We start from the raw sequence: 16,835 nt of genomic DNA on the forward strand, positions 1-16,835 counted from the left end.
AAACATGAAGGGAACCCTGGGTGGCGCAGCGGTTTAGCGCCTGCCTTTGGCCCGGGGCGCAATCCTGGAGACCTGGGATCGAATCCCACGTCGGGCTCCCGGTGCATGGAGCCTGCTTCTCCCTCTGCCTGTGTCTCTGCCTCTCTCTCTCTCTCTCTCTCTGTGACTATCATAAATAAATAAAAATTAAAAAATAAAAATAAAAAAACATGAAAATGCATGTGTGTGCGTTTTTTTAAGGGCAAAAAAAAGAATTACACTAATGATGGAGACCACAGAGGTTGTCACCTGGGTAGTAAATGGATAAAACTTACTAGAGAAGGAAATGTGAAGAATAAGAGAGATAAGCTTTCTCAAGGAGATTCAAATCTCAGAGAAAATATTGCCTAAAGGAAAACAAAGAATTCTGGAATGCAAAACATTACCCGGTCCCAGGGTGATGGAAAGGCTCTAAAATTAGGTCGTCTCAGTAAATACACTGTAATGCATTGAATTGTACACTGCAAATTTTGAGACTTTCAGACCTACTTTTTTTTCTTTGCTTCTCTTGACCTTAACTTATAGAATTCCAGCCCTGATCCTTGAAAATCCTGAGGCTGGCACTGCTGGAGAAAGAAATCTCAGCCAGATTGGGAGGAAATGTTTTCCCTCCCCACAGCTGTGCCAAAGCAGATGCCCTGGTTCATAAACCACCTGCGCAGCACTGCTTGAGCACCAAGGGGACTCGCAGAATACGTGGATTTTGGGCATTGTCGCCCTATCCCAGGAAAGTGACACTTAACCTCTAAAAAACTTGTAATTTGGGCAACCCCGGTGGCTCAGCAGTTTAGTGCTGCCTTCAGCCCAGGGCGTGATCCTGGGGACCTGGGATCGAGTCCCACGTCAGGCTCCCTGCATGGAGCCTACTTCTCCCTCTGCCTGTGTCTCTGCCTCTCTCTTTCTCTGTGTCTCTCATGAATAAAGAAATGAAATCTTTAAAAAATAAATAAAAAAATAAAAAAAATTGTAATTCTGTGAGTTCTCTTATTTAAGATATGTGGCTTTAGCCATTCATTTTAAACTGACATCTCTGGGGGCACCTGGGTGGCTCAGTGGTTGAGCATCTGCCTTTGGCTCAGGTCATGAGCTTGGGGTCCTGGGATGGAGTCCCACATCGGGCTCCCCACAGGGAGCTTGCTTCTCCCTCTGCCTGGGTCTCTGTCTCTCATGAATAAGTAAATAAAATTCTTTTTCTTTTTAAGATTTTATTTATTTATTCATGATAGTCACACAGAAAGAGACAGAGAGGCAGAGACACAGGCAGAGGGAGAAGCAGGCTCCATGCAGGGAGCCCGACGTGGGATTCGATCCGGGGTCTCCAGGATCGCGCCCCAGGCCAAAGGTAGGCGCCAAACCACTGTGCCACCCAGGGATCCCCCAGTAAATAAAATTCTTAAAAAAAAAAAATAGGGATGTCTGGGCGGCTCAGCAGTTGAGCGTCTATCTTCAGCTCAGGGTGTGATCCTGGGATCCTGGGATCAAGTCCCACGTCGGGCTCCCTGCATGGAGCCTGCTTCTCCCTCTGCCTATGTTTCTGCCTCTCTTTCTCTGTGTCTCTCATGAATAAATAAAATCTTTTTTAAAATCTTTAAAAAAGTTAATAGGGATGCCTGGGTGGCTCAGTGGTTGAGTGCCTGCCTTTGGCCCAGGGCGTGATCCTGGAGACCTGGGATCGAGTCCCACGTCGGGCTCCCTGCATGGAGCCTGCTTCTCTCTCTGCCTATGTCTCTGCCTCTCTGTGTGTGTGTCTCTCGTGAATAAATAAATAAAATCTTAAAAAAAATAAAAATAAAAAATAAAAAATAAAAAAGTTAATAAACTGACATCTCTGTTTTCTGAAATGCATGGGGACCCATGAGTTTCCTTTGTTAAAGCAGACAAGAACCATGGGTATTTTCTTTTCTCACAGGTTAAGAAGGAAATAAACAAAATAAACCTGTGATTCTGGATCACACAAAGGGTTTGAGAGTTTGATCTTATTTGAATTAATGTACTAACGTTCTCCCCATTTTATGGATGAGGAAACTGAGACTGAATAGGTTAAATCACTGTATCAGGTCATGTAGGTTAGGGACTGGATTTGACCCAAGATTTGAACCCAGCCCACCTGACCCTGGTCTTTGCTCTTAATTGCTAGACTATGCACAGTATCACTTGGTAGTCAAAACAAAACAAAACAAAACAAAACAAAACAAAACAAAACCTCCTAAAATGTGGAAAGAGAGATAAAGTGACTGCCCAAGGTCACACAACCAGTCAGTGGCAGGGTGGGGGGTTCTGAACACTTTCCATCTGCCAACCCGAGCCTGTGAACCTTCCACCTGCTCTGCTGCCAAGCCTCCTCCCCAGCCCACCTGGCTGACCCCACCCTGAGCTCACCTGCGCTCTTGCCCGAAGAGGCGCTCCACCTCTGCACGGCCAGGGCTGCGGGTGCGGCCCCCGTTGCTGCACTGGGGCCCTGGCTCCCTCTGTGCCAGCCTCCTGGGTGGGGGCAGGTCAGCCAGCACGGTGTACTCCTCCCTCTCCAAGTTGTGCCTGGTCTCCCCAGGGGGTGCTGAGCCCCGGGAGCCCCCCGAGCTGCCTGGTGGAGGTGAGGGTGCCAGGAACGCTAGGTCACTGGGGGGGTGGCGGGGTGGGGAGGTGGTTCGAGGTGCATCCCGGTATCCGATGCACACTTGAGGGAGCAGCATTGGGGAGCCATGCAGAGAGTCAGTGGAGGGGGCCAAGCTCTCCATACTAGTCCCTGGGGGATCCTGAAAGAAGAGGGAGGGCTCAGGGGCCTGGCGTGGTGGGGACGAGAAGGAGGGTGCATCACGGTGCCCAATGCACACGGGGGTGGGGATGTGGGGGGGCTCATGTAGTGAGTCTGTGGAGGGGACAAGGCTCTCAGTGCTGGCCCTGGGGAGATCCTGGAATAACAGGGAGGGCTCTGGGGGCTGGCGTGGTGGGGAGGAAGCCCGGGGTGCATCACGGTACCCAATACACACTGGTGGGGGGAACTGAGGAGGGTCATGCTGGGGGGACTGAGTCTCAGCATCTGATGTGTCTGGGAGGAAGGGGAAGGGGTCAAACTGGGTGTGGCGGGGGGGTGAAGAAGCCCGGGGAGCATCTCGATGACCAATGCACACAGCTGGAGGTATATAAGGGGGGGTATGGTGGGGCAATTCACTCTCAGATGCATGGGGGTCTGGGAAGAAGGGGAAGGGGTCATGTTGCAAATAGCGAGGAGGTGAAGAAGCTCGAGGGGCATCCCGATGCCCAATACACACAGAACATGCAGGCTGGGAGGGTTCAGAAGAGGTCTGGGGTGCTCCGTGGGTAGCCAGGTACAGAGGTGAAGAAGTCCGGGAGGCACTGTGGTGGCCCGGGTTATGGGATGAGGAAGTGGCCCGGGATGGTGAGTTATGCTGGGTAGATCCAGAGGAGGAGAGAGGTGGGTCACGCTGAGCTGGCCTAGTGGGAGATGAGGTCTGAGGCTTGTCACCTTGGGTTGGCCGAAGGGTGATGGAAGCCCAGGGAACCTCACTTTGTTTGGAGCGAGATGGGGAAGAGGTTCGGGGACCTTCACTCTGGATTGGGCGGAGGGGAAAGGAGGCCCAGGGAATGTCTTTGTTGGTACGATGGGGAGAAGAATTCCTGGGATTGTTCCGCTGAGTGGGGCGATGGGGAGACGATGGGCCAGGATTGTCCTGTTGTGTGCAGCATCGAGGGGAGGAAGTTCCAGGGTTGTCGCGCCGAGAGGAAGATTGTGGATTGTTTCGTTGAGTGTAAGAGGTTCTAGGGTTATTCCATTGCGTACAAGAGGTTTTAGGGTTGTCTCGTTGGGTAGAAGGAGTTCTGGGGATGTTCTGTTGAATACAAGATGTTCTGGGATTTTCCCGTTGAGTGGTTCTGTTGGGAGAGGAGGCTCTGGGATTGTCCCGATGGGCACAAGATGTTCTAGGGTTGTCCCGCTGGGTGGTTCTGCTGGGAGAGGAGGCTCTGGGATTGTCCTGCTGGGTGCAGGATGTTCTAGGGTTGTCCCGCTGGGTTGTTCTGTTGGGAGAGGGGGCTCTGGGTTTGTCCCGCTGGACACAAGATGTTCTGGGGTTTTCCTGCTGGGTGGTTCTGTTGGGAGAGGAGGCTCTGGGATTGTCCTGCTGGGTGCAGGATGTTCTAGGGTTGTCCCGCTGGGTTGTTCTGTTGGGAGAGGGGGTTCTGGGTTTGTCCCGCTGGACACAAGATGTTCTGGGGTTTTCCTGCTGGGTGGTTCTGTTGGGAGAGGAGGCTCTGGGATTGTCCTGCTGGGTGCAGGATGTTCTAGGGTTGTCCCGCTGGGTTGTTCTGTTGGGAGAGGAGGCTCTGAGATTATCCCGCTGGGTGCAGGATGTTCTAGGGTTGTCCCGCTGGGTGGTTCTGTTGGGAGAGGAGCCTCTGGGCTTGTCCTGCTGGGTGCAGGATGTTCTAGGCTTGCCCCGTTGGGTGATTCTGTTGGGAGAGGAGGCTCTGGGATTGTCCCGCTGGGTGCAAGATGTTCTAGGGTTGTCCCGCTGGGCGGTTCTGTTGGGAGAGGATGATCTAGGGTTGTCCCACTGGGTGGTTCTGTTGGGAGAGGAGGCTCTGGGATTGTCCCGCTGGGTGCAGGATGTTCTAGGGTTGTCCCGCTGGGCGGTTCTGTTGGGAGATGATGTTCTGGGGTTGTCCCTCTGGGGAGTACAAGTGGAAAAAGAAGTCTGAGGGTTGTCCTGTTGGATAGAAGAGGTTCTGAAGTTGTCTTGTTGGATGGCTCTAGTTGGAGAAGAAACTCGAGGATTGTTTCGTTGGATGGAGGAAGTTCTGGGGTTATCCCGTTGGGCAACTCTTGAGGGAGAGGATGCTCTGGGGGTGTTGTGCTGTGTGAAAGAGGTCCTGGGGATGTCTTGTTGGATGGAGGAGGTTCTGGGCTTGTCCCGTTGGGCGATTTGTGTGGGAGAGGAAGTTCGGGGGGTATTGAACTGTGTGGAAGCAGTCTGGGCAGCGTCCCTTTGGGCAGAATGATGAAGAGAGGAAACCTGGGGGGTGGCACTTCGAGGTCCGCTCTGCGGTGTCGCACAGGAAGCCTGGGTTAGCGCCGACCAGTGCCGCTCCAAGAAGTGCCCACTTTCTCCCCGGAGTTTCGCCCAGTGCTGTCCAGCACTTCGGCTCCCACTGCAGGTGTCTGGAGAGAGGAGAGGCTGGTTCAAGGTAAAAGGAGGGGTCTCACACACTACCTCTCTTTGTCCCCTGGGACAGATAATTAAGGCAGAGCCCACAGCCCCTTCTTAGAGGACCCGCTGTCCGCACCAAATGACTCCACCCCTCGGAAGGAGTTTGATTGGAGGAGGCTTAAAGGCCTCTCTCAAGCTGAGGCTGGGAATTTGAAATTGAAACCCCACCTGACTCAGTCACTGGGAGGTAGTTTTCTGAGCCTGAAGGGACTGGGAGTCCCCGGACAAATTCGTAGAGAGCAATTTTGACAATAGCCCATGGGACCCGAGAAGAGGAGAAGCGAGTCTAGCAGCAGCTACCTAGCAATTTCCCTTTCTCTATTCTACTTCCTGCAGATGGGTTCTGAGAAATTCCCCCATCTCTTCTAATGAGGCTCTTTCATGTGTGATAGCTCTAGAAAGCTCCCATTCCTGACTCCCAGAGAGGCTCCTGCCCCAGCAGCGCCCGTTGGAGCTGCCATGAGCATGGAATAGGCTTTTGTGAACCTGCAGCATAGGCCTCACCTGGGAGTTTGCTAGAAATGCAGATTCTCGGGCCACCACTCCACCACCCCCGCATCGAATCTACATTTTAATAAGATTCCTGGGTGATTTGCATGCACATTACTGTCTAAGCAGCCCTGGTCTGGGAGATTAATGTAACTGCCTGAAACAGGGACCCCCTTTACAACTCCCATCCCTGTGAAGGGGCCGCCGTGGCCTCACTGTCACCCTCCAGCCCCTGCAGGCCCTGGTCATCCAGCATGTGGTAGCTGTGTGAGTGTCCCTGGGCCAGTGCTTCAGGAGAGGACTGAAGGGGAAGGTGGCCTCATCTGGAAGGAGCCATGGCTGCTTTCATTAAAGGCCACGCTTAAGACACACCCCCACCCCCTCATGCTGGGAAAGCTCTGCCTCCTCCAAGCTTTCTGAGCTGCTGTCCCAGAAGTCAGAATTTCCCGCACCTAGCAAGGAACTAGAACCAAGCACACAGCAGATTTTAAATTTTTCGTTGCTGTTGCCAGATGAACTGATGCCCCATGACCTTCCAAACCCCGGGCCAGTTTCTCTCATCTGCCTCCTCCCACCCCCTACCCGTCCCTCCCCCATCAGCCAAGTGAATCCCTTGCCTTGGATGGTTGCAGTAGCCCTCAACATGTGTGCTGTGGGCCCCAGATCATCATCCCATTCAGGGAGATCCTTTCCAAAAGCAAACCTGGATAGTTCACCCTTGCTTACAGGGAGGGTCCAAAGAGCTATAGACTGGAGAAGACTGGGAGACATGGCGTCTACAAGCCATGTGGGTCCTGGTTAGGAGCATAGGACCACAAAGGGACATCAATGGAGAAACCCGGGGGAACCCAAATAAAGTCCATAATCTAGATAGTGGTGGCATACAAATGTTAATTTTTTAAAAAAAGATTTTATTTATTTATTCATGAGAGACGCAGAGAGAGAGGCAGAGACATAGACAGAGGGAGAAGCAGGCTGCATGCAGGGAGCCCGATGTGGGACTCGATCCCCGGACTCCAGGATCACGCCCTGAGCCATAGGCAGATGCTCAACCTCCGAGCTACCCAGGCATCCCAAATGCCTATCAAAATTAAGAAATTAATATTGGGGGCACTGAGGGCATGGAGCCTGCTTCTCCCTCTGCCTATGTCTCTGCCTCTCTCTCTGCATCTCTCATGAATAAATAAATAAAATCTTTAAAAAAAAGAGGCCAACATTAGGGGAATGGGGGATACAAGGAAATGCTCTGTACTCTTTGCAACTCTGCTATCAATCTGACATTATTTCAAAATAAAAGATTTCAAAAACATCAGGAGCTCCCAACTGCACTTGGAAGAAAACCCAAGGATTTCCCATGGCTGGTAAGGCTCTGACTGCCCCCCGACCGGCCTCCCTGCTCCATCTGGGGAGGGGCCCCACCTTCTAGTTTTCTACTGTGCCTCCTGGGCTGAGTGAAGAAAGTGCCCAGCACACCAAAAGGGCTCAGTAATGCTGTGCCCCAGCATCCAGCTCTGAGCTCTCTCTTACCCTTTGAGCAGGGGTGCTGGCTGAGATGGCGTTCACCACCACTCCCGGGGCCTCACAGCTGGGTCAGTGCCCCCAGCCCAGGCTTCTTCCTTGCCCTCCCATCGTGAGCATCCCTTTCAGCCTGGCCCACTCAGGATCTGACTTCACTCCAGCAGCCCCACTACTGCACACACAGGACAAGCTCTACAGATGTTCTGGGGCACCGGGTCCTGTCCCTTCAGCCAGCTGGGCTCTGCACAGCCCACCGCATAGAGCGTACTTTGTAAACTAGGAGGAGCCCAGAGAGGAATGTCAAGGAGTTCCTAGCATCTCATCTTGGAGTTGGCAAATTCCTCCTGGGCCCTGGCCCCCTGCCTATGATTTGGGAGCCTGCCATCAGGTGGACAGTAATGACAAACAGGTCACACATAGGGAGGGTTTCCCACTCCACTGCCCTGTGTTAGAAGCAAGAAAGCAGGTGTTTAGTACAAAATCCCACCTGTTTACTAGGCCACTCTTGCTCCAGGGAGGCTTGGCTCCCTGTGTTCTGTGATATTACTTCTTCCTACAGACCCTCTCCCCAGGGCCTGATAGGGCAAGGCAGTGGGGGTAAGGTGGTGATAAAATCTGAGTCATGGGGGGTTTTTTGTTTGACTTTTTAGAGACAGAGAGAGAGAACATGTGAGCAAGGGGAGGGGCAGAGAGAGAGAGAATCTCAAGCAGACTCCATGCTTAGCACAGAGCCCCACACAGGGCTTGAGATCATGACCTGAGCCAAAATCAAGAGTTGGACGCATAACCAACTGAACCCTCCAGGAACCCCTCATGTTTTTAAAGGTGTCTCCAGCTGCTGTGGGGAACGGACTGAGAGGCTGGGTAGAGACCAGAGGCTTGGAGGGGGCTCTGGGGACAATCCCAGCGAGGGGCAGCGGTGGCTTGGCCAGGGAGTATTTATACCGATGGCAAGAAAGGGACAGACTTGAGGTATGTTTTGCAGGTGGTGCTAACCAGAACTGCTGTTGAATATAAAGGGTGAAGAAATAAATCAGGAAAACACCAGATTTGAGGTCTAAGCTGTTAGCATAGTGGTGACATGGAGCAGACTGCAGGAAAACAGGTTTGGAGGGAGGGTCCAGTGGTGGGTGGCCCTCCACAGCAGCCTCCTCTCCCCTCCCTTCCCTGACTCCTATGCTCCACATGCTCCCATCACCCATACTGGGCTCACATGTCGATGAGATGCTAACCAGTGTCACGAGCATCCGGGCACTTGGCCTGTGCAGTGGCCTTTCCCTTTCTCTGCAAACAATCCTCCTGATTTCCCGTGGGCAATCTCCTCCCCTGGTCGCAGGCCATGAGGCATGCACAGAGGCCTGACTCCATCCCTGATCACCAGGTTGGGCACGTGACCCACGCTGGGTCCCAAGGAGAACCATATTGAGAAGACTGTGCCCTCTTCCCTAGGAGCTGATACACAGGTAGGAGACAGCCAGGTCCTGCTGCTGCTCATCATGCTATGACCGGGGCAAGGTCTGGCTGAGAACAAAGCCAATGCAGGAGAAAACTTAGCAGAGACCAGATGTCCGATACTATTTGAACATCTGGATCCAGCCATGCCTGAAGTCACAACCGCCTGAACTTTTTACTTAGTGTGAGTCATTCCGTTTATGTTCAGTCGGTTTCCATCAATTGTAACCTGATCCTAACCAACCAGTTGTGAGATGATGTACTTAAAGCAGGTCGCATGGCACACCAAGGCCGCTCCGTAATTATGTGGGAACTGTACTGTTATTACTCAGGCCACCAAAGTAAGATGTGCTGGGGGACCCAGATGGCCAGTGAGATCTGGTCAGGCCCCGGGCTGTCACCACACCTGTAGTCACAGAGACCAACCTGGCCTAGCAGGACTCACCTTCCTTTCTCTGGCCTGCGGTATCACCTCCCACGGGGGAACGGGTAAGGAGAGATGGAGCCCTTCGGGCACTGTCGGCTCTTGGCCCTTCCTGGGGTTTCCTCGGGATCATCGTGGTGAGCTCGTCCCAGCTGGGAGCCTCCTCCTGCCTCGTAACAATATCCCAGTCCTGCCAGGGAAGGGAAAGAGAGAAAACATGTTCGGAACCTCTAGGACCTGTGCTCCCAGCATGAGATGGGGAGAAGGAAGGGAAAGGCACTGACACGAAAAGAGCACCTACTGTATACTCCGCACTGCCCTGGGCTCTTTGCAGATGTTAACCTAGATTAGCTAATCAACCCTTGAGGTGGGCGTGACTGCACCCAAAATCAGGCAGCTGGGAAATGGTTTAGGTGGGAGGGGACTTGAACCCAGGGCAATTGGACTCCATGTGGTGGGAAGGCCCTGGCCTAGCAGCCCCCGGTCCCCAGAGACATCCCCAGAAGTCCAGGGAGAAGTGAGTTCAAAGCCTTGCCCCTCCACTTCCCAGATACATGGCCTCAGGTAAGATGGTTTGCTGCTCTCAGCCTGTTTCCTTGCCCCAAAATGGGGCCATAAAAGTCTCTACATTTCCTGAGCCCACACTTGCAGTCCTATACTTTCCCTTGGAGGTCTCACAAATAGCCTGCCTCTCCAGCCCTCTGAGGGGTGAATATCCTGGGAAGTTCCAGAGTCTTCTCTTCTCCCAGCCAAATGGCCCCCAGCCCTTGCCCAGGCTCTTTAGCCTACTCCCTCCCCTCTGTCCCTTTATACCAGGAGATCTGTACCAGGGCCAGTCATGGAGCTCAGTGGTGTGTGATCGGGCCCAGGACCAGTCCCGTCCCTGCTCTGGACAGCATGCCCGACATCCAGGCCCTCTGTGACCTGAGAGTATTTGGCAGCCCGACCCTGTTGGTGATTTACTTGCTACTCCCTGTCAACTGAAACTCCTGTCTTTTCACGGTCAGCCCCCAGTTCCTTGGGCTGGCTGGGCAGAGACCCCTGCCCCTCCCAGGTGGTTGGTCCTGGAGGCCAGAGATGCTGGCTAAGTCTCCAGAGGACCTTGGCCCAGTTCTCCGTGTGGGTGGGACCCCAGGGCTGGCACAGAGGAGTGATCTGGCCCCTGGCCTTCCATCCCCAGCTCACCACGGACGACAAGTCGCTAGTATCATCAGGGGTGTCACAGTCAGGGCTGGAGCTGGTGCCAGAGTCAGGACCTTCGTCGAAGCTGCCACTCTGAGAGGAGGCCAGACCCTCCAGATAGGGCACTGCTTTTGGTTCCTGGCTTCTGCTCTTGGGGGCAACTGTGGGGACCTCTGTGGAGGATCCTGCTGATGGGCCCCTGGGAGAAGACACAGACCTATGACTTCTTCCCCAAAAAGTCATAGAAATTAGAGAGTAATACCCCCACCCAGGTCTGCACACACCTCATATTAGAGCAAAGGAGGGAGCTAACACCAAGGCCTTCACACAGACTGCCTTATTCAGCTACAGCAATCTTCCTTTGAAATGTAATGATTCCCATTTTACAGACGAAGACACCGAGGCTCAGAGAGATCAAGGGACTGGCCAGGGTCACAGAGCAAGGAAGGGGGTACAGCTGCATTGTGAACCATGCCTGTGGCCCTAGCATCAATCCTCTGTCACTGGAGCAGGAGTGGGATCCTCAAGCTCAGTACAACTAAGAGGACAGAATTGTACTGGGGTGAAGGGGGCTTCAAAAGGTAGCAGGGCTCCAGGGGTGGTGACAGGGTCACCAGTCTGGATGCCATGGAGGGGGTAGTAGAGAAAGCCCTGCTTTAGAGAAGCCAGTCGGGATAGCCACAGGTCCAAGGAGGCTTATAGATGACAGTATCCCCAAAGAGTGACCCACAGATCGACCTACAAGATGGAAAGAGATGATAGCCCTGAAAAAGAGGTCTGTGGCCAAGTGAGTTTGGGACATATCACACACTTCTACCTCCTTACCTAAAAGCACAAGGCCTGCTAGCAAACTAACGGTTCTGACAAATCTTGCAAGGAAGATATTCAAATCTTTTTATCCCAGACTTTCTGAAACATACTTGGTGGCAAAGCTGGATTTTTTGTTTAAGTAATACCTACCTGGGAAGAATACAAGTTCCCAAAGCAAAGCTGATTTGGTTCAATTCCTCTTATTTTTTAAACAAGGAGGGGCACCTGGGTGGCTCAGTGGTTGAGCATCTGCCTTCAGCTCAGTTCGTGGGCCCAGGGTCCTGGGATCGAGTCCTACATCGGGCTCCCTGCAGGGAGCCTGCTTCTCCCTCTGCCTGTGTCTTTGACTCTCTCTGTGTCTCTCATGAATAAATAAACAAAATCTTTAAAAAATAATAGTAATAAACAAGGAAACTGAGGCATAAAGGAGGGAATAATGTTCCCTTAGTTCATCAGGAATGGAGCTGAGGCTAGAACCCAGGTTTCTGGACCCTTAGCTAGGCCCTTCCGAGGCACCATGTCCTCAGAGAGGGACTTCAGTTCAGCTTAGGCCTGGAAGTGGAGGGAATCCCAAAGCCAGAGCAGTGCACGGTCAGGTAGGTGGGTGGTTAACAGGCACCCTGAGTGCTGAGACTCTTTAATTTTTCAAAGCTGTGCCAAGGGAACCAAGAAATGTGAGCGGGCTGGGGGCCATGCGCCATGCAGGGTGGGTGCACGGCTGCTCCATACCCCAGAGCAGACGGAGCTAGAGCCCGAGGAACATGCCCACTGCCAGCCTATGTCCAGGCTGTGTGAACTGACCATGTGACCCATGCCCACAGCCAGCACAGACACTCCTGCTATCGTGAAGGGGCATGGGGGGGGGGGGGTGAGGGCATCCTTCCCTAGGGAACCCTCCCCCAAGCCCTGGGGCTCTACCCACCTCTCAGGCCCTGGCCCAAGGCCCAGGCCCAGGCCCAGCACGGACTGGCAGCTGGAGGTTGAGGGGCTGACAGGGTCCTCAGAGGCAGGTGGGCGGCGTGGCAGGTCGCAGTAAGGCACCTCAGCACTTGGAGGGCTCCCCGGCTCCTGGGGCAGGGTTGGAGAGAGGAGGCAGCTCCTGGCCCACGTGGGGGTTCCCCACCCCCTGCGCAGCCCCTCCCCCCACCAGGCAGTGTGGAAGAGTGTCCAGGCATCTCCTGGGGGTTCTCATGCTTCTCAAGGAGAGCTGTCCATCAGGCTGGAAGCGCCTCTTGGGACCCAGGCTGGGGGCTGGCAGAGGCACAGGGTGTGTGCACCTGCACACGTGTGTACAGGTATGTGTGTGTATATAGGCCCATGGGTGTGCAGGTGTGCACACATGCATGCGTCTGCAAGTCCGGGGGATACACTAGTGCATACGTTCACATCAATGCATGTGAGTATATTGCTACAAGTGTGTGTGCTGGAGGATGTGAAGTCAACGGAAGGGCCCAAGCGGGTGTTCTGGAGCTGGAAAGCCAGGTGGAGGAGGGAGGGGAAGAAGGAAGGACCAAGCCCACCTGGAGTGAAGGCAATGGTCCAGGGAGAAAGAGGAAGTCTGAGGAGCCAGGAAGCGGGGACTGGGGGATCTGCCCTGCTGCAGGGGTGGGGGCAGGGGGCCGGGAGCCTGGAGGGTCCAGGCCCCGGTGGGGGTGGGGCCCCAGCCGCCAGCCCTTCTCTCCCCCCGCCCTCGGCCAGGCCACACCTGGGCGTGCGAAGGCTGGTGCTGGGCTCACCCGGGGGGAACGGCGGCGGCTGGCCTCCGGGAAGGCCCCCCCATCCCTCCCCACCTCCCCGGAGCCGCGGGCCGCGGCACCCTGCACCCCGCCTCCTCTCGGGTTACCTGGGCGGCGGGCTCCCGCGCGGTGGCGGCTGGCGGCTGTCAGCACCCTCGTCCCCGGGGGGCTCCGGCTCAGGCCCCCGCGCTGCCGCCCTCCCAGGCCCCGACTCTGGGCCGCGGTGGCGGCGGCCGAGGCAGCGGAAACCTTAGAGGGGCCGGCTGCGAGCAGGGGCCCCTCATTACTCTTTCATAAGCCGGGGCCCAGCCAAGAACAATGCGGGACATGAAACCGCAGGAACCTGATCCCTGCGCTCACCTGAGAGCTGGGCAGGGCGGAGGGGTAGCGGGGCTGGGCGCGGGCTCCCCGGGGACCCCGAGGCTCAGCGCTCAGGGCTGAGGCCACCGCCGGGCCCCAGGGCAGGGTGGGCACAGGGACCCCGGATTCCAAGCCGCCTGGCAGCGGCCAGGGGCAGTGCCAAGGAGCTGGGCCAGGGCGCCCACTGTGCATCCAAGCCAGAGCACGGCCATGTGGGTTCGGTTTCGCCCCCTGCCCTGGAGCCAGATTCTGATCAGAACTCGACAGCGGGAGGTGTCAGATCCGCAGCCCAGCCTGGCGCCTTGGCGGCCCTGGGGACCTTGCCACGTGAATGAGGAGGGAGTAGCTGGTTGGGTACCACCAGGGGTCCAGCTCAGCTGGGCCCAAGCAGGAACCCCAGCCTGTCATGACACAGCCTCTATGCTTTCACCCCCAGCCCCCATCACTGCCCACTGCCCATTGGAGCAGGCCCAGTAGCCAGTCCTTGGCTCTGATTTCCTGCCTGGCGGGTCAGCACGGGCTCTGGCCTCAGACATCAGGCCCAATCCTGGCACCTCCACTTCCCAGCTGGGTGACCTCAGCTTGGTGGCTTCCCTCTCTGAGCCTGGTTTTCTCAACTATAAAACTGAGGATGATAAGAACACCCATCTCCTGGGGAACTTGGGAGAATTAAATGGGTTAATATTTGTAAAGGGCTTAGAACAGTGCCTGGTCTACACATCTTCAATATAATAAATAATGTAAAAACATTAAATAGGATTTTATTAGTGTTAAATCAACAGAATGTTAAATAAGTGAAGAATAAATATATTGAAAGGGAGCCTAAGTGGTTCAGTCAGTTGAGTGTCCAACTCTTGGTTTCAGCTCAGGTCATGATCTCAGGGTCCTGGGATCAAACCCTGAGAAAAGCTCCATGACAAGCCCTGCCTTGGGCTCTGTGCTCAGTGGGGGAGTCTGCTTAGGATTCTCTCTCTCCCTCTCCCTCAGTCCCTTCCCCAGAGTGTGCACACATGTGTATGCTCTTTCTCACTGTCAAATCAATAAAATCTTTAAAACAAAATAAAGATAGATTTATTCATTTGACAGAGAGCACAAGCAGGGGGAGTGGCAGGCAGAGGGAGAGAAGCAGACTCCCCACTGAGCAGGGAGCCCCACATGGGGCTTGATCCCAAGACCCCAGGATCATAACCCAAGCTAAAGGCAGATGCTTAACCAACTGAGTCACCCAGATGCCCATCAGTGTTTTTGTTTTTTTTTTTAAGATTTATTTATTGAGAGTAGCACTCCAGCACCCAGGCTCCTAAGGGAGCCAGAGTAAACTTTCAGGGTGAGGGCTGCCCAGGCACCTAGGATCACTTCTGCATATTCCCGGGTAGCAATAATGCCTGACACATTTTAGGCACCTGTTCATGTGTGAATATGTGAGCTGGCCTCGGTGTGGCCAGACTGACACTAGAACTCAGACCTGTCTGGATCCAAGTTTCTCCTCCCGTTCCACGCTTGCCATCTCTCCACTCACTGCAGGAGGGCATGTGCATCGGGACTGACTAGAGGGGCTTTCAGGAATGTTTCCTGAACTTGGGGCTTGAGGGTAGAGAGCTGTTATTGGAGGTATCAAGACATGCAGAAAATAATCTCCCAGGTTTACTTTCCTCCCAGGAGGAAGAGAGGAAATAACATGTATTGAATTAGCCACATGTGCCTTGGACTAAACGGTGCCAGATGCCCTGAGTGAGAAGGCTGATGCCCTACTTTCCGCATTAGGAGAGTGAAGCCAGAGAGGGTAAGTGACCACAGGTCACGCGGCAGGTAAATGGTAAACCTAGGACTGGGACTCTGGCTTGCCTGGCTCCGAAGCTGAAGGGCTAACTCCCTCCTAATGGCCACCCCGTGGAGCCTAACACCCTGCCCTGAGTGGAGCTGGCTGCCAGGCTCAAGAAGAGCCTCAGGACCCTCTGGGGATGACAGACCCATGGGGTGGGGGTGGGGGTCAAGGCTAGAGGGGTCCTTGGAGATTCACAGCCCTGTGCTTCTCGTTGCTTGTGTACCAGGCGCTCTGGGTTTACGCGTAGCAGGGCTTGGCCTAAGACCATGAGGATTGCAAAGTGAGAAACCCCTCTCCCCTTTCACTCCTTCAATACCTCCAAGGAGAGAATCTCCAGTGAATGCTGTGGTACCTTTTATGCCTCCATAACACCTGCCAATCTCTTTTTTAACAGAAGAACAACAAGACTCAGGCCCAGAGTTTTCAGGAGACATTCTCTAGTTAGAATTTAATGATATTTCTGATTCTTTTCTTTATCTTTCTTTCATTTTAACCTTCTATATAAAGGATATGATTCTAGTTTCTTATTTGTAGTGATGATATAAAGTTTTGTTTTAGTGTAAGTTTTAAAAAGGGGTTTTATTTATTTGAGATAGAGCGAGGGAGAGAGAGCGCATGAGCAGGGGGGAGGGGCAGAGGGAGAGGGAGAGAGAGAAGCTAACTCCTCACCAAGCAGAGAGCCCAGTGCTGGGCTGGGGGGCTCAATCCCAGACCCAGGGATCATGACCTCAGCCAAAAGCAGACACTTAACCAGCTGAGACCCCCAGGTGCCCCAAGGGTGTTTATTTAAAGGACAATAAAAATAAGTTCTGGATTACATGAGGCTATGGCAAAAAATTATAAAGCAGGAGAATGACTTGCATTTGGAAAACATGACATGGTCCCACCGGCTCATGGTACAGATGGCAGAACCGCAGCTGTGCCCAGGAGGAAGGGCAGTATCTGAGTTTGGCCACAAGTTAGTGGCCCAGCCGGTGCAGCCCTTCATGAACACGCCCATCCCAAACCACCACCACAACCACCCAGGAAACCTACCTGGTGCCTTGCTCTGTGAGCCTCCCCAGGGTGGAAATGGTTTTGACAGCAGCTCTGGGCAAGCAGGTTGGCCTCCAAGCACTCACAGGGGGCATTCCCAGCCACCCCCTCCATATTGGTCAAGTCAAGCCAAAGTAGCTCCTGTGATCCGATGGTGGGGCCTGGGAAGAATGGTGGGGAGCAAGGACCAGGTAATTGGCTGGCAGCCCACCCAGAACCCAGCCTTAGCTGCCCCTAGACAGATAAGGACTAAGGAAACAAAGTTATCCATCCATTCATTCATCTGCTCATGTATGTCCACTCAGTAAACACTCATTAAGCACCTACTAAACACCAGGCACTCTGCCAAGCATTTGGCATGTGACTTCTAGTCATTACTGCTGTGTTGCTCGAAGTGTGTTCCAAGGACGCTGCATTAGACTCAGCTGAGCTGCTCATAGAATGCATGTTCTGGGGATCCCTGGGTGGCGCAGCGGTTTGGCGCCTGCCTTTGGCCCAGGGCGCGATCCTGGAGACCCGGGATCGAATCCCACATCGGGCTCCCGGTGCATGGAGCCTGCTTCTCCCTCTGCCTGTGTCTCTGCCTTTCTCTCTCTCTGTAACTATCATAAATAAAAAATAAAAAAAAAAAAAAAAAAAAAAAAGGATGCATGTTCTGGGGCACCCGGTAGCTCAGTCGGTTAAGCACTAAATGTCTGCGTTGGGCTCAGGTCTTGATCCTAGGAGCCTGCCTTGCATCT

General features: G+C 53.9%; 1 protein-coding gene across 4 annotated transcripts in view; it reads right to left on the minus strand.

Moving 5' to 3' along the window:
- The window catches only part of TRIOBP (TRIO and F-actin binding protein), a 53,931-nt gene extending 37,678 nt beyond the window's left edge, over positions 1–16,253 (minus strand). For 2 of the 4 annotated variants that reach the window (XM_072844037.1, XM_072844036.1), the window contains exons 1-5: positions 16,096–16,224; positions 12,062–12,207; positions 10,333–10,528; positions 9,169–9,337; positions 2,419–5,215 (exon numbers count right to left, since the gene is read on the minus strand). In XM_072844037.1, coding sequence (XP_072700138.1) covers positions 2,419–5,215; positions 9,169–9,337; positions 10,333–10,528; positions 12,062–12,207; positions 16,096–16,209 — 3,422 coding nt within the window. In that variant the 5' untranslated portion in view covers positions 16,210–16,224. Of the gene's footprint in view, positions 1–2,418; positions 5,216–9,168; positions 9,338–10,332; positions 10,529–12,061; positions 12,208–16,095 lie in introns of all 4 variants that reach the window. The other 2 variants (XM_072844039.1, XM_072844038.1) reach the window with 2 other exon arrangements.
- Positions 16,254–16,835: the final 582 nt, after the last annotated feature.

This window comes from Canis lupus, chromosome 11, assembly GCF_048164855.1.
Source record: "Canis lupus baileyi chromosome 11, mCanLup2.hap1, whole genome shotgun sequence".
In the NCBI taxonomy this organism is placed as follows: Eukaryota; Metazoa; Chordata; class Mammalia; order Carnivora; family Canidae; genus Canis; species Canis lupus.